The 26,972-nt window shown below is 39.8% G+C and overlaps 1 protein-coding gene across 6 annotated transcripts in view; it reads right to left on the reverse strand.

The window, feature by feature from the left end:
- MCF2 (MCF.2 cell line derived transforming sequence) overlaps window positions 1-26,972 on the reverse strand; it is a 64,090-nt gene that overhangs the window by 32,107 nt on the left and 5,011 nt on the right. For 3 of the 6 annotated variants that reach the window (XM_029240674.1, XM_029240673.1, XM_029240672.1), the window contains exons 1-9: window positions 22,606-22,656; window positions 13,452-13,571; window positions 12,536-12,652; window positions 10,908-11,057; window positions 8,129-8,262; window positions 7,708-7,822; window positions 4,679-4,798; window positions 2,731-2,922; window positions 728-919 (exon numbers count right to left, since the gene is read on the reverse strand). In XM_029240674.1, coding sequence (XP_029096507.1) covers window positions 728-919; window positions 2,731-2,922; window positions 4,679-4,798; window positions 7,708-7,822; window positions 8,129-8,262; window positions 10,908-11,057; window positions 12,536-12,652; window positions 13,452-13,571; window positions 22,606-22,656 — 1,191 coding nt within the window. Of the gene's footprint in view, window positions 1-727; window positions 920-2,730; window positions 2,923-4,678; window positions 4,799-7,707; window positions 7,823-8,128; window positions 8,263-10,907; window positions 11,058-12,535; window positions 12,653-13,451; window positions 13,572-22,605; window positions 22,657-25,963; window positions 26,055-26,972 lie in introns of those variants that run through there. The other 3 variants (XM_029240671.1, XM_029240670.1, XM_029240675.1) reach the window with 2 other exon arrangements.

Below are 26,972 nucleotides of genomic sequence, written 5' to 3' on the forward strand. Positions count from 1 at the left end.
TCTTATCTACAATGTGGAGACAGGGCTTCACGGCAGCTGCAACAGGGTGGTGCTGAACTAACCTATAGCTCTCTCCCCTGCCAACACCAGCCTCTGCTGCTCCCCCTTCCCCAAGAAGACACAGATCCTTCCCTCATCTCTTCATCCTCAAACTGAGTAGGAAAGCCAGATCTGTGTCCCCAGAGCATCTGCTGGTAGTCACTGCAGCACAAAGGAAAGACGTTTTGGGTAGAGTGTTCTTGATATGGGTCCAATATTCTAGGACAGTTTTGGGCCTTAGTCCAAGGATGCACAAGAAAATGTATGTGAGAGCTCCTAGTATGTGAAAAGAGTTGAAAAATAAGGCAGTCATGGGACTTCCCTGGCGGTCCAGTGGTTAAGACTCTGCGCTTGCACTGCAGGGGGCACGGGTTCGATCCCTGGTCGGGGAACTAAGATCCTACGTGCCGCGCGGTGTGGCCAAAAAAATAAAAATAAACAATAAATTAAAAAATTAAAAATACTGCAGTCAGAGCTCAGAAAGGAAATTACTCTTCATTATAAGGCAAACATAAGCCTTTGGATTCTTTGACGCCTAACAGTGGCTCTGATACAACCCCTAATCCTTAAGAGAACTGTGTAATTGCAACGTGATACAAAGTTACCTGTGAAGCAGTAAAACTCTTATCAACACTAATGCAATTATAGTTTTTTAAAGTTTGTTTACTTGCCCCCAAAAGCCTCTTACCTTGAGTTCAGGGGATAAAACCACATCAAATTCATACTGCAGGGTTTCAGGATCATAATTTATAAAGGGTAGAGCCATTTCAAGAAAATTTTCGATGTCTTGGAGGGCTTTCTGAGCATCTTTTTTAGACTGAAACTTATTTATTTCTTGATTAGCCAGAAGGCACTCTCCTTCTTCACAGCACTGGTGAGCCTGGTGAGCAAATCACACACATGCACAAACCATGAATGAATAAAGAAGAAATATGTTTGTCCCTTAGGAGAGTGTTTATCAGCTCTGGCTTCTGTGAATCAGAGTTGTTTTCAGAGCTGTTAAAAAAAAAAAAAAGATATCCGGTTTCTACCCCCAGGAATTCTGATTCAGTAGCTCTGGGCTGTAAGCCAGGCATTTATATTTTTACAGCATTCCACAGGTACTCTTTTTTTAAAATTTATTTATTTATTTGTTTATTTTTGTCTGTGTTGTCTTCATTGCTGTGCACGGGCTTCCTCTGGTTGCAGTGAGTGGGGGCTGCTCTTTTTCGTTACAGTGCGTGGGTTTCTCATTGCAGTGGCTTCTCTTGTTGCACAGCACGGCCTCTAGGCGCGTGGGCTTCAGTAGTTGTGGCACGCGGGCTCAGAAGTTGTGGTGCACAGGCTTAGTTGCTCTGCGGCATGTGGGATCTTCCCGGACCAGGGCTCGAACCTGTGTCCCCTGCATTGGCAGGCGGATTCTTAACCACTGTAAAGTCCCTTCCTTTTATTTTATTTTATTTTTTTTTTGGTACGCGGGCCTCTCACTGTGTGTGGCCTCTCCCGTTGCGGAGCACAGGCTCCGGACGCGCAGGCTCAGCGGCCATGGCTCACGGGCCCAGCCGCTCTGCGGCATGTGGGATCTTCCCGAACCGGGGCACGAACCCGCGTCCCCTGCATTGGCAGGCGGACTCTCAACCACTGCGCCACCCGGGAAGCCCCCCTCTTCTTTCTTTTTAATTGAAGTATAGTTGATTTACAATGTTGTGTTAATTTCTGCTGTACAGCAATGTGATTCAGTTATACATATACATACATTCTTTTTCATATTCTTTTCCATTATGGTTTATTACAGGATATTGAATATAGTTCCCTGTGCTATACAGTAGGGGCTTGTTGTTTATCCATCCTATATGTAATAGTTTGCATCTGCTAATCTGAAACTTCCACTCCATCCCTCCCTCACCACCCCCCCGCCTTGGCAACCACAAGTCTCTGTGTCTCCACAGGTATTTCTGACACCCAGCCAAGTGTGGGAAGTGCTGCACTCATTTCATAATGAGGAATTCATTCTGCAGCAGGTGTCTGACCATTCTCTCAACACCAGCACTTCAGCTGCACGTTATTTTCCCAAAATCAATAATTGAAATATGAAACTCCTCGCAAAATATCAAGTGTAATATAAATGCATAATGATTGCCAAGGACAAGGATAAAAGTTTCCTTGCCAGAGAAGGAGATGTACAGATTAGAATGCTCACATTCAGATCCGATGCCTATAAGTGATACCCCTATTTTACATTCCACTGCCATGATCACAACTTCTCTTCACCGCCTAATCATCAAAGGGGTCAGACCCACAAGCCATGGAGGAATAGTTTCCAATCACTGTTTAATTTGTTATTGCTGTAACTATGAAATGTGGAATGAGTGTCAGGCTTTAGCAAAATGCCCCCAGGGCTTTTTTAAGTGTTCTGATTGCAAACTATCGCCAGGGCAGAGGCTACAGAGATGGACCCAAAATAGAGAGGAAGCCACTGCCACCACCACGTCAATATTCAGAACAGAGGCCAAAATTCGTACAATACTGGACCTGCTCTGAATACTGCAAAGTAGACGGAGTAAACAAGCATAATCAAACTCAGTCCTTCAGACTTCCTACAAATTTAATTCCAAAGCTATACCAGACCTTAGCCCCATAGCCTCTGAGAAGGACCCGGGGAAAAAAAAAGTATCTTCTCTTTCAGAAATGCACCATGTCCCATGACACTACCTGCTGTAGGATTTTATGCATTTTAAAGGTCCTGCTGAGCTGTATCCGTTTGGTTTTGATCTCATTCACCAAAATATCAGAAAGGTAACGTAGCTCATTGCACCTCTGGCAGATCAAATCCAGGGCGTAATGGTGACTTGCTGCGAGCCTGTGTCCATGTAGTATCACGAACTGGGCCTTTGCTAACAGGTCCTGATTTTTAAGAAAGAACGGAAACAAAAACTGCATGATCTCTTTCTGAATAGAGGGGGAGAAAAGAATGCAATTAAACAAGCATAAATGGTCGAACCAGAGACATATATTGCCAAATATACAGTTTGTTGTCATACTTCTGCTGGCTGCAAAAAAAGCCTCCAGTTACAGTCACTAGCTATGGCAGTGATGTCGTCAGAAGCTCACACACTTCTGGTCACAGAAACAGAAAATTAACCAGCCTGCCCAGAATGTGGATTAGATTTGTTCCTCTTGGTATGTACAGATTTAGAACAGAACCGCATATATCAAATGAGGTACACAAAAGCCAAGTGAAAGCTAAGGGATTTCATATCACTTCAGTCTTGGAAAACCCATTAGGTCTAGTCAGCATCTACCTGAGTACTTTACACACATGAAGTGACCGTCACAGGGTTTCCCTGTCAAAAGGGATCTCAGCAGCCTAGTCTCTACTCTATCAACTACTGACCGTCCCCCAGCCCCACCCAGTATAGTGCAAGATGAAAAAGTTCTGGAGATCTGTTATACAACAACGTGAATACACTCAATGAACTGTACACTTCAAAATGGTGAAGATGGTAAATTTTATGTTGCGTGTCTTTTACCACAATTAAAACTAAAAATTATTCAAAACAAAACAAAACGAAATGAAAACAAACAAAACAAAGCCAAACAAAAAATTCAAAGCTCCCTAGTTTGCAAGCCAGTTTGCCTTCTCTTTCTCCTATACCATAAAGATTTGTAAGTTGCCCCATGATCACAAAGATCTACAAGCACAATTTCAGAACTAGGCACCACAACTGCTGCCTCTCAATTTTGGTTTTTAGATGCTTGTGGTACACCCATAAATCTATTTGTTTGCTGAGAACACACCCTAAAAACAAGGGCCTTACTCTCACATACGAGACAGGAGAGCAAAGCTAGAATGTGCTGAGTATTAAAGCCATGAGTCCAAGCTTTAAGACCAGCAGAACAATGATAGCTGGCTCTTGTGGGTACTTACTATATATCCATATATCCCAGGTACTGTGCTAAGTGTTTTATCTACAGCATCTAAATAAATCCTCACAATCACTCTGAAAAGTAGGTCATTACATCCCCAACGTATAGATGAGGACAACTGGTAAGGCTAAGTAGATCTATCTGTATGAATCTATGTTTGGTTCAATTGCATATATCAAATGATGGTTATTTAAGGAATTATGTTGTTATGTTTCCATCATTTTCAAATACCAAATAGCATTCTTTTTTTTTTTTTTTTTGCGGTACATGGGCCTCTCACTGCTGTGGCCTCTCCCGTTGCAGAGCACAGGCTCCGGACGCGCGGGCTCCGCGGCCATGACTCACGGGCCCAACCGCTCCGTGGCATGTGGGATCTTCCCGGACCGGGGCACGAACCCATGTCCCCTGCATCGGCAGGCAGACTCTCAACCACTGCACCACCAGGGAAGCCCGCAAATAGCATTCTTGATAGACAATTTTCTAGCTTCTTCAAAATGATTTATGCTCTTGTTCCTATTGGTGGGCCTGCAACAGTTACAACTACATAACATAACTGCAGAGTCAACTCAGGCCCACATTGAACAAAACAGAATATAGACCAATATTACTGAACCAATTATACAGATTGTTGCTATGAGAGATTAATCATAATAAGGGTTTATATTACTAAAAAACATCAAAATGTGACTATTATACCCCATAAATATAGAGAACATCTAAAATGTAATCTTACCTGAGAATTTTCATCTAAGTTTTCCAACTTTTTAATTTTTTGTTTTACTTGAGCTATATTCCCTGTTACATCTGCCAACTCTGCTTGTTGGTTTAAAAGAAGTTCAGCTTCACTCACGAGCTAAAAATAAGGGGGAGAAAAAGTCTTAAAAGCGTATAAATTATTAAGCATTTTCCCTTAATAATCAAGTTTTGTAGTAAATGGTAGTAATTAAGAACATCAATATGGAAAAATCGCACATATGGAAAATGTCTTCAGTGATTTTATTCACAGAAATCAATTTAATCTGTTAAAATTTAACCTGCTAGACATCAGTGTGTACTGATGATTTATAAAAGATCACTATGTACATGTAAAGGCATGTGTATATGGACAGGTATGGAAGTATATATACGTGTATATACATGCATATATATTCCCTAGCTCTATGGTGAATGGTTCTAGAAACAAAGACCCTTCAGTAGCAATGAGCACACCTAGCACCCAGATCTTGGTCTTTAATATCATTTCCCAGAAAAAGAAAGTGGGGCTTTGCAGGAAATTGGCTGGTTCCGGGGCTGAAGCAGAGTAGGAATAAGATTAGTTTGGAACATCTCTTTATGCCAGGAAGTAAAGAAGTGATCAAAATGTTTGGACATGTCACAAGGACACAGCAGCCAGGTGGAAACACCAAAACAGTTAAGAACAGTAATGAATTAAAAACTAGGAAGCCATGAGCCCAATAAATAGATAAACACCAAACAGCATTCTTTTTTTTTTTAAACCCCCCTTTATTTATGTATTTATTTGGCCACACTGCACAGCTTGTGGGACCTTTGTTCCCCAACCAGGGATTGAACCCGGGCCCTCAGCTGTGAGAGCGCAGAGTCCTAACCACTGGAATGCTAGGGAACTCCCCCAGACAGTATTCTTGATAGACAATTTTCTAGCTTCTTCAAAATGATTTGTACTCTTGTTCCTATTGGTGGGCCTGAAACAGTTACAACTCCATGACATATCTACACTGAGATATGAAGATCAGCATTTCACAACCATCATACTTTGAAGCAAGAATCATCAATTGATGCTAAACTGGATGGGGAATTTTTGATGAGGAACAAGGTATTTGCATGGCTTTAAATTTTCTCCCCACATATTGTCTACTAGTTGCAAGAGGGAAAAAAGTAACTATACTCTGGAGAAATTCAACAACACTCTGACAGGGTGATCAAAACCCCTACCAACAATGAGGGGCAGATGGACCTCATCTACCTGCAGATGTGATACCCTCCAAAGGAAACATCACTTATGCAGTGTTCTTGCTGGTCATGCGGAGATTAATCTGATCATGAGACAATGTCAGACAAACTCAAAATGGTGAATATTTTATTTTAAAAATGACTGTATTTTTCCAAAATGTCAGTGTCATAAAAGACAAAGAAAGGCTATGGAAATGTTATAGATTAAAGGAGACTAAAGACACATGACAACTTAATGCAATACCCGACTCTCTAGACTGGATCCTGTGCTGAGGGGGGAAAATGATATAAATGGCATGATTGAGTCAATTGACAAAATCGGAATACTGATGGCAGATAATTAGAAAACTATTGCATTATTCGTAAATGTACAAAATTTGATCGCTGTACTGTGATTATGCAAGAAAATATTCCTATTCTGTAGGTTATCTGAAGTTTGAGAATATTCAATTTTTTCTTGTAAGTTTGAATTGCCAATTAAGCCTTTATTTAGTTAATTCCTAAATAGCCAGAACCCACTACGAGAGACAGATCGTGTCAGTGAGATTACAATCCAAGACAAACAACAGCAATACCAATCGGAGGCAACAATGACTTCATAAAACAGACTATAACCACAGGGCAAGAATTTAGCCTGGAGGCAAATTAACATATAAGTAGAGGCGCAATGGGTCTATTCAGGAAAAGTGTTGTTTTTGCATGTGTGTGGTTGGGGAGGAGGGACCGACACAAATAATCTGGAAGGCCCAAGAGCAATTTGACCTATTCTCTCTTTAAGAAAGGTTTCACGGAGAGCACGGCACTTCAAAATCTGAATCACTGGAGGGAAAAGGCTGGTAGTAACTGAGCCTTGGGTTCAGAACGCAGTGCCCCTCCCCCAACTGATTCTGTCAGACGAGTCAGCCACTCATGGGTAGAAACAAGCTGACCACGTGCAAGAGAGAGAAGTGAGTTTTCCTTGGATCCGTGGGAAAATACTATGACAGAGACTGGGAGAAGCTTGGATGCTGACCATTAAAGAAAAGAAGAAAATAAATCCATATGGGATGGATTTTTCAGAAGGATGGAACTAGAATATACTTATAACCTTTTAAATAATGTATAATTAAACATGATTTAATTTCATCCATCAGGCTTTTCACAGAAAATAAATTGCTGGATCAGAAAAAAATGTTTCGTTAGATTATATTAAATATGGTCAGCATAGATATATGGTATTTAAAAAATCATGAAGGGGCTTCCCTAGTGGCGCAGTGGTTGAGAGTCCGCCTGCCAATGCAGGGGACACGGGTTCGTGCCCCGGTCCGGGAAGATCCCACATGCCACGGAGCGGCTAGGCCTGTAAGCCATGGCCGCTGAGCCTGCACATCCGGAGCCTGTGCTCCGCAACGGGAGAGGCCACAACAGTGAGAGGCCCGCGTACCGGAAAAAAAAAAAAATCATGAAGGAAGTTGGTATTATTTCCTTGGAAAGTTATCCCATAGTCCAAAAGCATTTTGTATCTAAAATAAATTTGAATATCAAACATCAGTGTAGATAGCAACTTTATCCCTGTCATCTGTGTTAGGACTTAAGTGCTTTCTCATAAGAAATGAGTTTAAGCCAGAGAAGTAGGTGTCTTGGCATTTTCGAAGCTGTTTTCTTCATTCTAAGTCAAGGTTCACTCACACTTGCCTCTTTTCACCTCTCTGGGGGTATAAATGGGCACCTTGCAAGACTGTTTCTGATGATCAAGGAGTAAGAACCTCCAGCATAATGAGAAACACCGTATCAAGGGAAGTTTTAACTGACCTCTTGAAAATCCTGCTCAAACTTCCAGAGTTGCAGATATTGCTCCATTTTTAGCTGGTGTTTTTCCCAAAATCCATCAAAAGCTATTTCCATATCATGTACTTGAGTGAGCAACCTTAACAAAGCAAAGTCATAATTAAAGCAACGATTTGTGTTGCAGGTATGCAGATAAACGTGGTCTGGATGTTAAGAATTATAGGCAAAGTCACAGCCCATGACATCTGGTCCAGGTAGAGACCATCAATGTCCACAGAACCTCCTCTCTGAGCAAACTAAGCTCCGTGAAACATCTCAGGAAGGAGTTCTCAGATTCCCAGAGGTCCAGGAATACTTTCACACTTAACAGGTAGCAGCAAAAATGTATAATTCCCTTTCAAAGGTATAAAATAAGTAACTCTAAACCCAAAAGAGTACTACTCACTTATTAATAGTTTGCCAGTCACCACAAATTTGCTGATGATTTTCAAGTCTTGAACTCACGGCATCTTGGGCATCAGGCACTTCCAGATTTGTTAGCAGGATTTTTCCTTCTTTGGTTACAGCTGTAATATCCTTCTGTACAAAGGCAAAATAGGATGAATCAGCCTGCTGGGAACCTATTCTGAATGACCTGGGGAAAAGGAAGCATACAGCAACAGCATGCAGAATAGAAACAGCAGTTCTAGAACGGCCTTTGCTTTCATAAGTGAAAAATCAAGGAATACCTCATTACCACAGAATCCAAAAGCCGTGAGGATCTCCAAGAAGGCCTGCCTATTGAGATGGATTTGCAATCACTAATTTTATAAGATCTTTACAGACAGAAGTACCCCATGCTCGGTTTGTAGCCTCTTTCTGTCACAGGTAGAAAGTTCTAATTTAGGGACTTCCCTGGTGGCACAGTGGTTAAGAATCCGCCTGCCAATGCAGGGCACATGGGTTCGAGCCCTGGTCCCAGAAGATCCCACATGCCGCGGAGCAACTAAGCCCGTGCACCACGATTACTGAACCTGCACTCTCAAGACACAACTCCTGAACCCGTGTGCCACAACTACTGAAGCCTGAGCACCTACAGCCCATGCACTGCAACAAAGACAAGCCACTGCAATGAGAAGCCCGCGCACCGAAACGAGGAGTAGCCCCCGCTCCCTGTAGCTAGAGAAAGCCCACACGCAGCAACGAAGACCCAATACAGCCATAAATTAATTAATTAATTAATAAAAAAAAGAAAGTTCTAATTTAATGTGGAAACAACCTAAGTATCCATCAACAGGTGAATGGATAAAGAAGATGTGGTATATATACACAATAGAATATTACTCAGCCATTAAAAAGAATGAAATTTGCCATTTGCAACAACATGGATGGACCTGGAGGGTATTATGCTAAGTGAGGTAAGTCTGACAAAGAAAGACAAATACTGTATGATATCACTTATACGTGGAATCTAAAAAGTATAACAAACTAGTGAACATAGCAAAAAAGAAACAGCCTCACACATACAGACAACAAACTAGTGGTTACCAGTGGGGAGAGGGCAGGGGGGAGGGGCAAAATAGGGGTAGGTAATTAAGAGGTACAAACTACTATGAATAAAATGAGCTACAAGGATACAGCACGGGGAATATAGCCAATATTTTACAATAACTATAAATGGAGCATAACCTTTAAAAATTGTGAATCACTATGCTGTACACCTGAAACGAATATAGTATTGTAAATCAACTATACCTCAATAAAAAAAGAAAGTTCTAATTTATTCTATTCTATTTTGCTAATATTTTTAATGTGCTCCAATAAAGCAGTAGTACTGTAATAAAGACTACCACACTAGAAAGCATACAGTTACAAATAATATTTAATGCATATTCAGATATAGTTAGATACCTTTCCTACAAATCCTTAATTGTTACCAATCACCGCCGGCCAGAAGTACTCTGTTACTTCACGTTTGGATTAATGAATTCACCATGAAGCATGTACTTCTATTCAGAAGGTCTTAACCTTAGAAGGATCTTGATCCTTTAGGGATCTAAGAGTGATCTATCACTCCCTTCAGGAGATGCAAAGGCCCTCTGAAACTTTAAGGAAAAATTTGGGTGCCCATGTATTTTCTGGGAACAGGTTCCAAGATACCAACACGAAATAAGAACATAAACGTTAAGAGCTACTGTTTATGAAGTGCCAACTATGTGTCAAACACTGTTTGACATACATCAGATACTTACTTCATTTCATCCTCACGACAGCCCTACAAGGTATGCATGTATCATCATCAACCCCATTGTACATATAAGGAAACTGAGACTCAGAGAGGGTAAGCAAATGACCAAGTCACTCAACTTGTGAGGGACAGAGCTTTTTTTCCTTGAATAGAGTTTTGCTTTTAGATTATGATTCAAAATTCCCATTTCTCTCCTCTTCTTAACATAAACATGTCACCTCCACATAGAGCTTGTATCTGTCAGTGCCCCCAGCATGCCTGTTATCATACAAAGGACATGAGTTTTACAGGGATGCCTGGTGCTTGTTCAGATCATGCTCAAACTTTTGGGGGAAAGTGAATCTAAAAGCATTTGGTGACTGCCTGAAACGTGACTCGGAATCCTTCACAACACAACCCTCCAGACAACTGGGGAGGAGAGTAAGATCAACTTGCTAGCTATGGTCTATTGTAGAAGACATCAGGAACTAGTACTCTGTGGAAAAGAAAGCTTGTAATCAATTTAGCAATGTTTGGCTCGGTCACAATGCTAGTATATGGCAGAGTTGGGACAAGAAACCAGGCCTCCTGACTCCTCATCAAGTTCTCCTTCTCCATTTCACAGTGTACCTCTGCTGGATGTTGAAACAGAACACCTGTCTGCCTCTTGACCCTCACTCTAGCTTTCCAAATGAGAGGGCCTTTCTATAAGATACAGAATGCATGGCAACAGAAATGACTGTGGATCTCTTATTCTGGAGCAGTGATAAACTATTCTATTTACAAATAAACAGCTGCTCAAGAGAATGCACCATTTAAACAAGGGACACTTCGATTCCACATATCCAGGACATCTTCCTCTTGTAAAGTATTCTTTTTTTTTAATAGTGTGCTTTATAATATATAAATATCTCCTTTGTCTCCCTACCCAGCAATCTGTGTGAAATGGACACTCAACATCTCTCTATCAAAAGAAAGACCATGGGAAATTTTGGTTTGTCCCCTCTATCAGACATACCTTTAACAGGTGGTACCTTTCAGCACGAATTGCAAGGATTTCTTCTATTGCGGGAATATCATCTGGTAGTTCTGTCTCAGCCAGTTCAGTTCCAAAGGACTGTAACATCTGAGCCATGTCTTTCACTGTGAGGGCAAAATTTTCTATAGCCTGTAAAGAGCCCGTGATGCTTTTAATTGTATGGAAGTTCTGCCAGCATATCAAAACCTAGACCAGCAATCGTATTAACTTTCATTTAGGTATGACAGCAAACACATATACTATGAACTCTGCTGAGGAAAGCTGGCAATGCCCTTGACAATCAACTCTAACTTTGCATCTAAGCCCCTAAGAAACTGAAGTGAGGTAGGAAGTCTTCTCAAATGTCTTTTACCTAAACTTCTGTACTTATTTCTCGAACACCGATGAAAACTCTTTCTTAAAGAGGCCATGTAAAGAGTAATTTGTTTTATTCTCTTGCAAAACACAGTGTTTCCTTATTCTATTAAATTCTGAAACTGCAAAATTATTTGATAATAACTTTACTTCTGAAGAGAAATGAGAACATCAAAGCCACTTTATATTTACTATCATTTATGAGCAAGTATTAGCATTTCAAACAAGGCAATGGACTAAGGTGACAGAGGAATATTAGTCACAACAGTTCATTTCAGGTACTGGGGAAGATTTGAAATTGTGACCCCCAAAGGCTCTGCTGCCCTAAAATGTCAAGTAAGGTTGGGTTGTTTATTTTGTTTCCAAAATCAATGACTCAGAGAAAGAAGGACAACATGTAGAGACCATATTAACCCGTTGTTTACCATGCAACTCAAGGTGTCTGCTCTTTTATTTATAGCTTTATAGGTTATTAAAGGCAAGACACTGCTTATTTTGACAATACACTTTCATACGAGTGAACAGGACTGCTGAATGAAAATAAGGATGAGGAAAATAGAATCCTGATTGAATTAAATATCATTATTTCCTTCAGAAGGGTTCCCATATCTCTGGGATTTGGAGTAAAGATTTTTATAGGACAGATTCACACCTGTGAGGCACCGGGCCCTTGCCTATTCGTACATTTCTGGAACAGAAGGCATCTTTGCTACAAATCTAACTGCCCCAGGAGAATCACTAAGCTGATGAGATTAATAAGATTACTTGCATTTTTTGAGGGTGGACCATAGGCCAGGCACAATGCCAAACATTTTACATCTGTAATCTCATTTAATCTTCCTGATATTCCTATGAGGTAAAGTCTTATTCTTCCCATTTTATACTTGGAAAAACTGAGGCTGAGAGAGCTTTTACAACTTGCACAAAGTTATATCCCTAAAAATCAGCACTGCTAGGATTTGAACCCAAACCCTTGGTTTCTTCAAGTTACTACATGGCCACAGGAGGGGGTGGGTAGAGTAGGATCTCCTTACTCCCTATAGGCCTCTCACTCAAATGCCATCCTCAGTGACTCTGCATCATTTCTAGATACTTCCTAGGGAATAAAATCAAGATGTTGAATTATACATGTTTTTGTAAAATAGGAGCCCCAGAAACCTGTTTTTCCCAAGGAGGAAAACAAACAACTCTAGAACTAGATTTCAAAGCTAACACAAACTATAGGCTCTACGGTAAGGGCAAAAGAAACATACATTTCTGAAGATGATCCATTCACTGTGGCAGTACTGCAAGGTGCCGCCTAACTCAGGGGTTAACTGCTCGTCATCAATGTATGTCAGCAAATCACTAACTGAGCTCAGCATAACAACCTACATAAATAAGCAAGAAAGATACTGTTAACTGCCCTCCGTGGCATCCCTCCACACAGCCGTACAATGAACTTTAGCATTCATTTAGCAGAATGTTATCTTTTATAAATGGTTCTAACAATTCTCTCCTGTACATCCCCTCCCACGTGGATATACTACCTTCCCTCAGGGAATAACAGTTGTCATTTACAAAACATTTCTCTGTAAAGTGAAAGTAATCTCCATAGAAACCCAAACACCTGATTCCCCCTGATCTAAAATTTTGCACTGTCAATGGTCAACCTTCTGAAAGAATGTTAAGCCCATAACAAAGTAAAAGGGCTTTCTGCAGTAAATTATAATTTATCAGGAGGGACTGATCTTTGCAAAAGTACCCAAATTTATGAGCACTCTATTCCTAACTCTAAAAACGTATAAAAATATCTTTTGAAAAAAAAATGTTACTCTGAACTAGCTCAGGATGTAAGTTCATGGGAGTTCAAATACATAAAACACACACTCATTTTTTTCTCTAAAAATAAAATGTCCTGATTTTATACACATGCACACATACATATATACACATACACAACATATGTGACATACATCTTTTTCAAAAGGAACTGCTTTGTTACAAGTTGATTAATCTTTTCCTCTATTTTAACAGTAGGAGCAGAAGACTTTTAGGCATTTTGATTTTACATTTTGGGAAGATAAATTCTATTTTTTTCTTTTACATGCTCTGTGACCACATGTAAAACATCAGTAGCATGGTGCAAAGTCTTCATGAGAAAGGGACAAAACATTTAAATACTCTTACTGGTAATTTGAGTATGAAATCTTCCTGACTAAATCGAAATCCAATGTCTGTGAAAGTTCGTTGGAGAAAACTGGTAGGACGAAGGACCAAAACCAAGTGCAAGTTCCCAGGGAAGGAAGCCTATAGAAAGACCACAGGAAAGCAAGAAAAAATTGTCAAAACATGCATTCAAGTGAGCACATGGCAGAAAATATATAGTTAAAGAAAACAAATTCTAAAGTCATAAAAGCCACTAAAAGGATAAAACTTTAAAAAATGGATATTGATAAAATCTAAAAACACAAAAATAGAAATAAAACTAATGTAAGGTCATCAGGTCAGATCCTTGCAGTTCTCGTGGCCTGGAATTTTCTCACACTAAAGTCAATCCCAAGTTATGAAAAATTATACTCTTAAACTTCATTTTAAACTTAGTTGTTTGCACTCAAATTGCATTTAATCCCTGTAAAACAGAATTAGGAGGCAGGTTTCTAGGATAACCCTAAATGCCAAAGGGAGCTGAAATATTGAATACCTGCAGTAAACAATGGAAGAAAACTATTTTATGGACTCACATTTTTAGTTCAGTCAAGCAACATTCACAGAATATCTTCTACGTGTCTACCCCATGTATTTAACTGAATGATTATCAGGCACTGTTAACACTTGGTGTACACAAATTAATAAAATATAGTCCCTACCCAGCTTGCAAGAAAATGACAATCTAATAGTAGAGTCCATTAGTATCATTTACTCTATAGGACGATAAGTTGATAAATGAAACAAGGGAATTAGAATAATATACAACAGGAAGTGGTAGCACAGAGCATCCTAGACCTAGGAATGTCAAAAAGGTCTCCCATAAAGAGGAATAAATTGGATTAGAATCTTGTTCTGGTGCACCCATGTTTCCCAGCTTCTTAGAATACTGGCGCATAGTAGGTGGTCAAGAAATAATCATTAAATGAAAGAATGCAAAAGACAAGGAGGGCACTATGCAGAATTTGCAAGGGGTGGAATAGTATAGCCTGATATAAATGATAAAACACCACATATCAAATGCTTACTGTATACGAAGTATTTTGCCAACATTATCACAGTTCCTCTTCATAATAATCCTGTGAATTAGTTAGGCTATCCTCTTTTACAAACAAAAAATAGTGAGGCTTGTAGAGTTTAAGTATAACTTGACCCAGCTGGTAAAGTCTGAGTCGGCACCTGAGTCTGCCCCACATCAAGAGGTCCCAGTCCAGAAAGCTAGAGGAAAATGCTGATGGGAGTGGAGGGGTGCAGCAATGGGAGATGGTGCTAGAAAGATGAGCAGGAGCCAGATCAGGAAAGACCTTGGGTTTTTTCCTGGCGGCAAAGGGAGACTCAAGAGTTTTTAAGCAGCAGAGCAACACGATCAGATCTGCATTTTAGAAGGATCACTTTGGCTTTGGAAAAGGACAGGATTTGGACAAGAGTGGAAGCAAACAGATGAGCCTGAAGGCTGAACAGTCCTCCAAGCCAGGGATGGTGAGTTTCTGAACTGGAGCAACAATAGCAGGGATGAGGGTAGAATTTAGGAGGTACTCTCTGCAAGGCATGATGACTGGCTGTGTCTGATGAGAAAGGAAAGACTAGGACAATCAATTTCCAGATTTTTGGCTTGAGTAACTGGGTGAATGGTACGACCCTCACTGACATGGGAACACAAGAGAAGCAGGTTTTCAGGAGGGGGATATGATACTGATTCCCATTCCTTGACCTGTTGGAAGGGTCATTAGGACAATCTGATGATGTCCATCGACAAATGGACATACAAGTAAGGAGGGAAAGAAGCCTACACTGGGAATGTAGAGTTCGGAGTCATCAGTCTCAGAACAGTGGGTTAAAGCGTAATAAAGCAAAATATGTCCAAAATGTTTAAAATACAGTCATCTTTTAGGAATGCTGGAATATTAATAATTGAAGAAAACTATAAAACAAAAATTAATAAGATACTGTGGAGGCAGGGGTATATGGGAACTCTACTTTCTGCTCAATTTGCTGTGAACCTAATCCTGCTCTAAAAAATAAAGTCTATTAAAAAAAAGAATAACTTTCATAGAGGGATAAGACCTAGACTCTGAAATGACATTCAAAACTGGAGATTTTTAAAATTCAACTTGAGATGATGATAAAAACATAAACAAGTGGCGATGAGAACTACAGTCAGGGAAAGAGAACTGAGTGTGATACAAATAGGTAAAAGAAAGGAGCACAAAATTAAATCAATAAACTAAACAATGATTACAAATAGACACAAATCGGGATGGCTATCTACCTGAAAACTCCTCTAGGTGGCCATATCTGTACTACCCTCTCCCTTCATGAGAAACTACTTCCCCTCCCCTCAAAATTCATATGTTGAAACTTAACCCACAAAGTGAAGGTATCTGGTGGTGGGAGCTTCAGGAGATGATTAGGGCATGAAGGTGGAGCCCTCATGAATGGGATTAGTGCCCTTACAAAAGAGACCCCAGAGAGCTCCCTCACACCTTATGCCATGTGAGGACACAGAGAAAAGATGGCCATCTATGAGCCAACCAGGAAGTAGGCTCTCACCAGACACCGAATCTGCTGGCACCTTGATCTTGGACTCCAGACTCTAGAACTGTGAGAAATAAATTTCTGTTGTTTATAAGCCACACAGTCTATGGTATTCTGTTATAGCAGCCCATAAGGACTAAGACAACCTCCTATTATTCTTTTTTTTTAAACAAATTTATTTGTTTTATTTATTTATTATTTTTGGCTGCGTTGGGTCTTCGTTGCTGCACGTGGGCTTTCTCTAGTTGTGGCAAGCGGGGGCTACTCTTCGTTGTGGTGCGCGGGCTTCTCATTGTGGTGGCTTCTGTTGTGAAGCACGGGCTCTAGGCGTGTGGCCTTCAGTAGTTGTGGCACGCAGACTTCAGTAATTGTGGCTCGGGGGCTCTAGAGTGCAGGCTCAGTAGTTGTGGCGCACGGGCTTAGTTACTCCGCGGCATGTGGGATCTTACCGGACCAGGGCTCAAACCCGTGTCCCCTGCATTGGCAGGCAGATTCTTAAGCACTGTGCCACCAGGGAAGCCCAACCTCTTATTATTCTTAATATTGGTTTCTAATGAGAACTGTTCTCTTTCTTCATGACCTTGCCCTTCTAACACACAATGATTTGAAGTGGGATGAAAATTTAATGTAAAAAGTCCCACACTAGGGTTTTTCAAACTAGTGCTGAGGGAAGGAAACTTTGAGGATGCAGTTCCAGAGCTACTGATAGCCATGACCCCTGCTGCTAGAGGAAGCTTATTCCAAAGAACAAAGCCAACAATGTATAGAGAACTGGAAGTAGAGACAGAGAGTCCCAATGATAATGTGTATCCTACCATCTATTATGCACATAATGTCTATTATATTTTATGCTAAGAATGGTACATACTTGCCATAGTTATTATAAGAATTAAAAGAAATAATGACTATCAAGCTACTCTGTCAACTCTAAAAAAGTTAATAAGATAGTTTTTTTAATTTATCTTGGGTTCTTGGACCTAAAGAAGAACAAGCAGACTTAGGTAGAAAACTTTTTCGGGATATGGATAAAGGCTTGCTTAAGGGGAAACTCTGACAGAGACTTGTGAGAACTCTGGACCTACTTCTACACTGACAGCACTAAGTGTATTTCTATCCTATTCACTTTAGGAGTTAAGCCTTTCCTTCTCCTTCACATGGGCATATTACCAGCACAATTATTATACTTAACCTGCCTTGCCCCAGCTTATTTTTTCACTTTTAAATGAAATCGAAAGCATCCTACTTTTGCCAACACTTAAAGCACTATTACTTTTATTGTTTCATGGATTCTAGGTTGATCTGCTCTCATTGTCTTTTTGTCTCTGACTTTCCTTAATGTCATATTCTCTGGTATTGCATTGGAAATCTCTAGATGCAACACCCTGGCGATGACTAACTTAAAGCCTGGAATACTGACCCACCTCCAAAATTGGCGGGGGTGGGGTGGGGGTGGTGATACTATGGGAGCCGAGAAGACCACGTGGCAACTCTCTGCCCTGAGGTCAGGCCCTGGTCTCTAACCTGCCACTCCTAGGAGAACAAGCAGCCAGGCCCTGGGACAGCTGATCACACAGCAGGGAACAAAGTAGAGAGGAGAGAGAAGCAGAATCACTGTTCACAGCGTCCATGGGGAAGAGAGTTCAGGCAGGGTTTGCGGGTATTCAGCTGCTCCTAAGTCAGGGGTTTCATGTTGGCTGTTTTACTAAATCAGTTATTCCATCTATTTGATAAAGTGGCTTATCCCAAACATTGAAAGCTGAATAAAATGCTTCTAAAGATATTTCTACATTCTAAGGAGATCATTCTCAAGTAAAACTTCCTGATTATTTTATCATACCTTCTCCTCCCTTAATTCCTTCAAAATGTTTAGTGATTTGCTTATCACAGAAAACCTATAGGACTTCCCTGGTGGTCCAGTGGTTAAGACTCCGAGCTCACAATGCAGGGGGTCTCGGTTCAATCCCTGGTCAGGAAACTAGATCCCACGTGCTGCAACTAAGACCCAATGCAGCCAAATAAATAAATAAATACATATTTTTAAAAGCCCACAAATATTTGCATTTCTAAAGAAAATGCCCTATCAAGGATGAACACTTCATTTATTGCCTGTATAATTACATTTGCAATGTTGTTCCTTATAGGATAATTTTAGAATCTTTATTGAGCTGCCATGCAAATCTTCCTAGAATACATGGATTCTGTTAACCCAATAGCTACTCTCAAATCTAAGCCATTTGAAGGAATAAATAACTTGTAGGCAACAGCTATTATTTAGTAGGCAAAACTACTAAACAATTGGGTGGCACTCAAACAATTCATGTGATTTGTCAGTTTTTTTTTAGAAAACTAAATCATACAGTTCAGACCAGGCATATTGTTTCTATGCCTCACATGCATTAGATCCCATGTATGAATCCCAGTCCCACTCACTTACCCAAATTTAAATAGGTGCCAAACTAGTTATAGTAAAACCACAACCTCATGTGAATGACTTTTAATAGCTTCTCTCCAGCATAATATATATATATATATACACACACACACACACACACACACACATGTGCATATATTTACATGTATTCAGGACCCCTCAAAGCCTTAAGGTAGGGACAGGAGATTGGCTAGCTGGCCATGGGTGGGAGTGTTGCGTTTTATTGAATGACTATTATGAGAATTATCCTCATTATGATATTATGACATCATACTAAGTATTTTACATGCAACAGGTTCTTTTATCCTCATTTCACAACTAGTCAGTTCCAGCTAAACGCTGTCATGTGGGAAGGTGGGCCCAGCTCTGCCAAATCTGTGATTTCTCAAAAGCCAGAAATCCAGACTTCTGTGGGAAACACAATTTTCAAAGATGGGAAACAAATGGAAAGTTTGTTAAAGCACTGGATGGTCTCAACAAAACACATGTATGGACTACCAGTTTGCAACCTTGGAACTAAAGCTTCATACATCTGAACCTGGGCCAGTATCAACGCTCTGTCCACTTCTCTGGCTGTGATCGCTGGCTATGAGAATCTGGAGGGGACAGGGCACTCTTGAGAAATTTTAACCTGAAAGGCCATTTTGGCTTTAGGGTCAGTCTGCATGTGTTTGCATGTGAGCATACAAATAGGTATAGAGACAGATTCTATTCTTTATATACAGATGTTTGCATAACTAAAAGATTCAAGATAATCTATTTTAAAGCCGCTATTGAAATGAACATTCAAACAGCATATCACATATCATAAACAGGATCAGATGCACATATCTTATAGCAAATATAGCGCAAGCCCCCTGAGGTTTCCCATTCGGTTTGGGGAAACTACATTTCTACATTCTCTGGTATGCTGCCTTAAAGATCTCTAATCTGGATGGTTATATAAACATGAAAAGGCACAGTTCCTATTTTCTCCAAAATCAAACCCTAGATTTTCAAGCTATAAATCATTTTTGAGAGCCTGTCAAAAAAGCAAAAAGATGTGAGCAAGGGTCAGCCTTGTTTTCTTTTATTGCTTTCTTCTTTACCAAAAAAAAAGCATGCAGCATGAGAGAGGAAACAGCATTGGTTTTAGGCACTGGTTGCAGGCTTTTTTTTTTTTGGAGTTCCAACATGTGACTGCTTAAAGGCGCCTCAGTAAAAATGAACATGCTGCCTGTCTTCATAGGGCTCAGAGCCATTTCTCCCGTTTCTGAGCACGGCCCCACCCCAGCCCTCCGCAGCAGCTCCGACCGGTTCTTCAAGTTAAGGCGCACAGAATTCGTTTTCTCTCCCCTTCCCCTCCTGGAGAAGACATTTACTCCCTTCTCCTCATGCCTGTCTTCAGATCACCCAGTTATATGGCCTCACGGCAGTTTGGACAGCAATAACAATGACAAAAGGCATCGCTTTTTCACTACTGAAGTCTGGAAATTAACCTTGTTTAATATTCTTTTGTGCGGCATCTCAGACAGGCAATTCATACACCCCCTGCTCGCTTTTCAGTTATTCTAGTTATTTCTTTAAAAACGCTTACAGTGGCTGATGCCACATAAAAATTTGATTATTTTACTATGAAAACAATTTATATTCCTAGAGCTTTTTCTTTGCATCCTTAGGGCAGAGAAATGCAGTCACAATAAGAGGGAAACCAGGCCAGTCTGAATGCTAAGGACAAGCTCTTTCCTGGACCCTTAACCCTTCCCAGGACACGTACTTAACGCACAGGCTGAATGCAAACTCAGACTTGCTGCCTGGCATTTAGGAATAACTTGACCTTGGCATCTAGAAAATAGGACAAATACTAACAGCAAAAACAAATGTTTGAAACAATTTAGCATCGTGGAGCCTACTGAACAAAACTATTATAATTTCATATTACTATAGTTACAGAATATAACTGTTACAGAATATAAAATACTGAATTGTTGGCAATGTGACTGACCTCGATAAGGTCCACACTATCACGTTAGAATAAGCTGGGAAACATCTCGTGACCTCAAACTACAGAGAAGAGTTTCCAAGGCCGTGAGCTACTCCCGCACTCTTCCCACATACCCCACCCTTAAAGAGTATAGAAAGGAAGAGTTACTCCCCAGATAGCCAAATAACTTGCCAAGTGATCTCAGGAGTGGGACAGTCCCAGGCAATACTCTTTTCCTTGTGATTCGCCCTTCTTGTCCCATATCCATTCTCAACCCCCTCACTTGTTCACACTCATTGCAATTTCCACCAAGTAGCCAGTTTAAGCCTCTCTTTGGACTTTAAATCCGCTGCTACCATCCTTCCAGGTGCTACCTATCATAGCCTCTAGAATCAGCCCAACTCCAGAGATCCTTCCAAGTCAAACTATGGTGTCACCAACCGAGTTGCAAATTTTTCACTCTGGTCAGCCCCTATGCATGCAAGCAGAACAAATTTGTCTTCCACCATAGTTCTGGGCTTCAGGCTTAATCCAATCAATTTCATTTCAAGCTAGCTGTTCATAGGGACCACTTAAAGTAATTCATTTGAGAGAAAAAGAGAAGAAAGAAACCAAGAAAGGTAATAGACACATATGCTCTTCCTTAAGGTCCAAACAAACGTCATCTCCTTCGTGAGCCCTTCCCTACCAACTAGAAGTCCTTTCATAATAGTTATTTAATAGTTATTTATGAACATGTCCTACCTTCTCTACTAGAGTGAAAGCTCCTTCAGCTCTGTAGCCATTCCATGTTTACCTTTGTAACCCATGTTGTGTGTGGCACAGTACTAGATATATCTATTCACTGAGTACTTGTGTGCTGTATTAATTTGTGTGTATATTAAGGGATGTGCATCTACACGAAACAAAGTTCAGAACTGAGAAAACATCTATGCATATAAAGGAATTAGGAACTTTCTGAAAGCTTAAGTAAATTACTTTTGATAACATAAGTACTAATGTCAGTTGCACCCAGTATTGCAAAGCATATACACAGGCATCTCTTGTGCACCATGAATTGTCTGTTAAAAGACTGAAGCTATTATTCCCATAATACAAAATCACGTGTAGAGCTGGAGATAAAAGATTCATATCCTAAACTGTAATTTTTAATATACCATTTTGTGCCAAGAGCTTTATTAGAAAATAAACCGTTTACTCACCCATTGATGTTACTGTCATTCAACAACAATAAAATTCTTACTGGTTTATTTCCCTGATCTTACTTTTGATTCCAAGTGTCATTTTTTTCTATGACTGATTTTCACTTTCTTATTTTTTGTGTGTTGTCTTGATTATTTAAATAAGCAAGTATTATATTTTAAATCATAACATCAAGAACATTACCTTAAGTTTGTTTTTTTTTTTTTTTACCTTAAGTTTTGAAAGAAAAAGAGTAGCCCTGAAAACCTTGCTGATGACCAGTTAGTTATCAAATTAGCTAGTGTTACTTCGTATCTCTCCAAAATACATCTAAATATCCCTTCAGAAATTTGCTGGGAATTTAGTATACAAGTGAACCAACGATGGGAAAATTTGAAAATGTATCTGAAAGGAGAGATTTCTAAATTCTAGCTTATAAAGAACAGTGAGTCATTTTTTTTCCTTTAAGAAACAGTTGTCAACAGGCTAGAAATCTGCGTCTTTCAAGTTTGAATATGGGGAAGAAATGAAATCAGAAAGATTTCAGATCATCAGACTTCAACATTTTTTCACTTGTCCGGTAACACCCAGGAAGGGCTGCCTTTTTAAATGCTGATGAAGTCGTCTCCAGGTCTGTCCATGATATCATACTCTACTTGACCATGGTGAAAGGAAGGACGAATCCTTTTGTTAGATATTATTTTAACTGGTCACTTAAAGCTACTCTGCCCAACGATTCAAAATTGCTCATACAGTCTTGAACAAGTACCATGATGGATGGTGCTTCCTCATAAACTTGATCACGTTTAGATTTTGAAATTACATTCTACCTCCTTGGCCTTAACATTCCCCTATGTCCGTATCACAGGAATCACATCAATGCAGTCCATGCAAACACAAGACTCCATTCTCGCCCTCTGTCCTTAAAAGCCCCATTCAGCAGTTTGTGCTATAGCACCATGCTGCCGCATCCCTGCACTTGAACTTGGGAATAGGCTTTCCAGGACTGCAGGCAGAGCCCTTACCGCATTCCTTCTGAACCTCATCTTGCCTCTCGGGGGAGTTGCTTCTGCCATCTCGCCTATACACAATAACACTCTTCTTTTCCAATTGTCAATGCCACATTGATGAAATATGAGCCGCTTCTTAGGTAGTATTTAAAAGCGGCAGCCAAAAATCTCTATCAAACAAAGCTACCGTAGCTGCTTCCATTACCACCGTGGCAGCGCTGCAAAAAAACCACTATCCCTGATTCGTCAGCTGACAGAGCCTTCCCTGCTGCTCATTGTAATTCAGAGTCGACACATTCCCCCAATTACTTAGCCTGATTGAACCTCATGGATTAGCTGGTGCTGGACTGCTCAAGAAGATCAGCCTCGTCCAGGGAGTGGAGGAAGGAAAAAAAAATGACTCTCCTCCTAGGGGCTAGATGGGACTGGCTTTCTCCTCTGCGCAATTTGATTTTTAAGGTGGAATGCTAAGAATCTTTGTGAAGGTAGTATTAACTGATATCTTTAATCTTGTCCTACCCTGGTCTGTAACTTGAAATTCAATTCTGTTTGTTTTTTTTTTAAAATTAAATTCTATTCTGGGTTTAAGCCTTGTGAAAGGTTAATAGCTTGTGAAATTTTGTCCTGATGATAATCTAGAAAGAGCAGAACGTGCAAACTTTCTAAGATGGATAGGATTCTCTCCCAAATGAACATTTCCCCAAAATGTCTAACTAAAAAATAAAAAATCTTGTCTCTTATCATTATGAAGTATAGCCTAACTGCATAGTTTCTTTTGGAATCTAGAAATTAAGATCTTCAAATTGAATTATATAATTACTTCATAGACACTAGTTTAAAATAATGTACTAAAGACAGTTAGACCTATCTATACAATGGCCATTTTCACCAGAAATTCTTTCTGAATGTCAACTTTTGTTCTTGAAATTGGCTTGCATTCAATATTTACCTCTATTGCAAACAGTGTCCAATGGCTATTAATGGTTGAGATATAATTAATGTGCTTTTGAGTATGGGTATAGAAGCTCTACCATAAGCAGAAACATTTAAAATGCTAAAAAGAAACAACGCTTAAACTAATCTATAGCCAGTTACATGTCATCGTCACCTGCCGTCCCCCCACCTCCCACTCCTGCCCGACTGTTATGCAAGTAAAGCGACCTTGGGCTCAAAGCTCTTTGTTGGGCATACTTCACACTTCTCCCCTGAGAGAGCATTCCCTAGGGAAACAGAAAGGGGAGCATCACCTCCCCTTTCTGTTGGGGTCAACAAAGTCATTATTCCTTTGTTGACCCCAAATCAATAGTATCAAGACCCAATTTTGTATTTCTCTTTTGGGAAAAACAAGACCTCTGTTCTAAGCAATCTATTTGATAAATAAAAATAAAATTTACCAAAAAACTGATGCCATGTGCCAACCAGTCACTCAATGAAAATCAATCTCATCAAGCAGGTAGTTTTGGCCAAAAGAAAAAACGCTGGGCTGGGTGATTAAAAAAATGTTTTATTGTAACACGTGCTATATTTAGTATTAAATAATCTATTATTGTCATAAACTAAAGTCTGCTCAATAAGCCCAAGGACCGATCCTAAAGGCCAGGGCACAATAAATGCCTTTTATATGATTCAGCCCATTGATAGGGCTCAATAGTACCCGGACGCCAGATGTACTCTCTCCAAAGGAATTTTTACCTTTTTCTAAAAAAAAATTTAATGTATTTGTCTATCCACATGTCATTTAGAAAATGATAGGAAGCAGCAGGTGGAAAGGTCACCAACTGCAGTTCATGAAAATTCAATTCTTGCTCCTGACCTTGAATTCAACATGTAATCTTCCCAAAATGCGTATATCAATGTAATTCCCTCACCTATGGGACAATTATAATGATACCTGCCCACAGGAGTTAATCAGGAAATGAAGAGAATCAACATTACTTAATAAATGTGAATGCCTTTGAAAAAGCAAAAATGTATTATACAAAATCGAGGTTTTACTATTTTATTTTGGTAACTTGTATGAATGTGGTATTAACTCTTCTCTTCATTGCTTAGGATTAAACATTTCTGTTATAAAAAATAAACAAAAAACTACCTTGCTGACTTGCCCAAGATGAGGAATAATTCCTACTGGGTATGAGAAGAATAATGATCTCATTCATTTTACCATGTGAGTGCCAGTGTATTTCTTACACTCGTCAGCAAGTTAGTAGAGCAAAATGAACACTGGCTCAGAAGTCCAACAACCTAGATTTTTGTCTTGCCTTCACAACTAAACCAACTGCCTCTGCTGGCTGTGGCCTCCCGCGTGAGTCCGGAGACGAAGGAAGAATTTCAGATGGCTGATGACATTGGACTCTCAAAGAAAAACATATATTGATTCCCAGCTACTCTGGTCTGATAGAGGAAGTTGACTGCACGGCACTTTTGCAGACAGCCCCACTCTTACCAGCTCGGGAGGAGTCTATGGGTTCCTCACCTCCCTCTTCTTCTATGAAAGAGAAGTGTCAGACAATATGCACATGAGCATAATAATGTAAGAGATCATCTTGGCTGTGGGCAGAATTGCATCTCTCATATTGTCTCCTTTAGGGAAACTGTTTTTTCTCTCTGGGTCTTGGAGAGCTGGGGACTAGCTTCCAATAGGGACAACATGTCATTTTGCAGGTGACTCCCTTCCCTCTCTACCCCAGGGGAAAGAAAAGTCTAGAAAGATACACACCGAAATGTTAAAAAGTGCTTATTTCTGGACGGTTCGATTACTGACTATTGTTTTAAACCTTCTTCTTTATACTTTTCCATATATAATGAGTATACAGCAACACAGCTATTTCCATTTTTAAAACAGTTCTCATAAAAAAACTGCCTTGCTTTGAAAGGCATAGGGGACCATGAATCACTTCTCACTCAACTTGAACCATTGACTACTCATTCTTTCCTATTAGGTTTTATTTTGGGTAGAGTTGGTTAGCTCAATCTCCTCTACCAATTCGCCTCTCTAGTTTTCCACCTCCCCATTCCATCTATTTTTATTGTCTCCATCAGTATCAAAATAAGCTGTACCCCACAAACAGAAAGTATAATGCAAAACAAAGTCAAGAAGTTACTGTAGAATACAAATGTAAAACAGTTAGCTAGCGGGAAGCAGCCGCATAGCACAGGGAGATCAGCTCGGTGCTTTGTGACCACCTAGCGGGGTGGCATAGGGAGGGTGGGAGGGAGGCTCAAGAGGGAGGGGATATGGGGATATATGTATGCATATGGCTGATTCACTTTGTTGTACAACAGAAACTAACACAGCACTGTGAAGCAATTATACTCCAATAAAGATCTATTTTTAAAAAAAGAAGTTACTGTAGAATAAATTGGTACTCACTGAGATTTTTTGGAGAGAGATTTTGAGAGAAGACCAGGTATCCAGTCTTCGATCAAGAATAATGGTAAATCGGGAGTCAGATCCATTTTGCCTACAAGATGAGAGGAAATACTCTGTTTTTCTTAGTAATAACCCAACTTTGCTAGATATGTCCTTACTTCTGATTATTTCACTTACATGTGATGTCTTGCCTGAGGACAGATTTGGAAAGTTATCACAAAGTGCTACAATGGAAAGCCAATTTAATTCCATATTCCACTACTCACTATTTAAAATTTCTTTTTTGTCACTAATGTCAATCATTTAAATAGGCAAGTAATAGTGTCATGCAGGTAGGCCACTAAAATGGATTCAGAATACTATGATTTGGGGCATGGGAAAACCTTACAGACAGCTGTCCTTCATGACGTCAGATGTAACTTCACGGCAATCCATCAGGAGTCAATGATCCATTCATTCATTCAGAAAAACACTGTTAAATACATATTCCTACCTCTTGCCTGCTCCTTGAGGGAAGGCAGTGTAATGGATAATAAAACTTTTATTTGCCCTAAAAAGACCACTTTCAAGCTTTAAGGGGTGCCGTGTAAATTTAGTTTTCTGGGATTTGATTTTTGTTCATGAGCTTCTTCACAATATTATGATTTTAGATTCCTGCCTTCTTAGTCTTCAGGATTAATAACCAGAAAATGTTTCCTTTAAAAACTTTGTTTTCAACCTAAATAAAATCTGTAAGGAAGCTTTTGAAACTTTCCCCTTAAAGCATTCTCATCTCAAATGATTTCTAATATCAAGTAACTCCTAATCCATTCTAATATCACTTTTGAGTCTATTTAACTTTCAGTCTTCTTATTTTATCCTTGGAAGAAATGAAGAATAGCTGTCTAGCTACTGGCTAGTGAGAGTTCCTTTTAGGCGAATTAAAGGCTTTATGTATGATCATCATTTTTAACCTATGTTCTTCTGCATGGGGACAAATACTTCTAGGCCTCCAATTTGGTTTTCATAG

The sequence above is a fragment of the Monodon monoceros genome, unplaced genomic scaffold (genome assembly GCF_005190385.1).
Source record: "Monodon monoceros isolate NGI ecotype Baffin Bay Population unplaced genomic scaffold, NGI_Narwhal_1 Super_Scaffold_22, whole genome shotgun sequence".
Lineage (NCBI taxonomy): Eukaryota > Metazoa > Chordata > Mammalia > Artiodactyla > Monodontidae > Monodon > Monodon monoceros.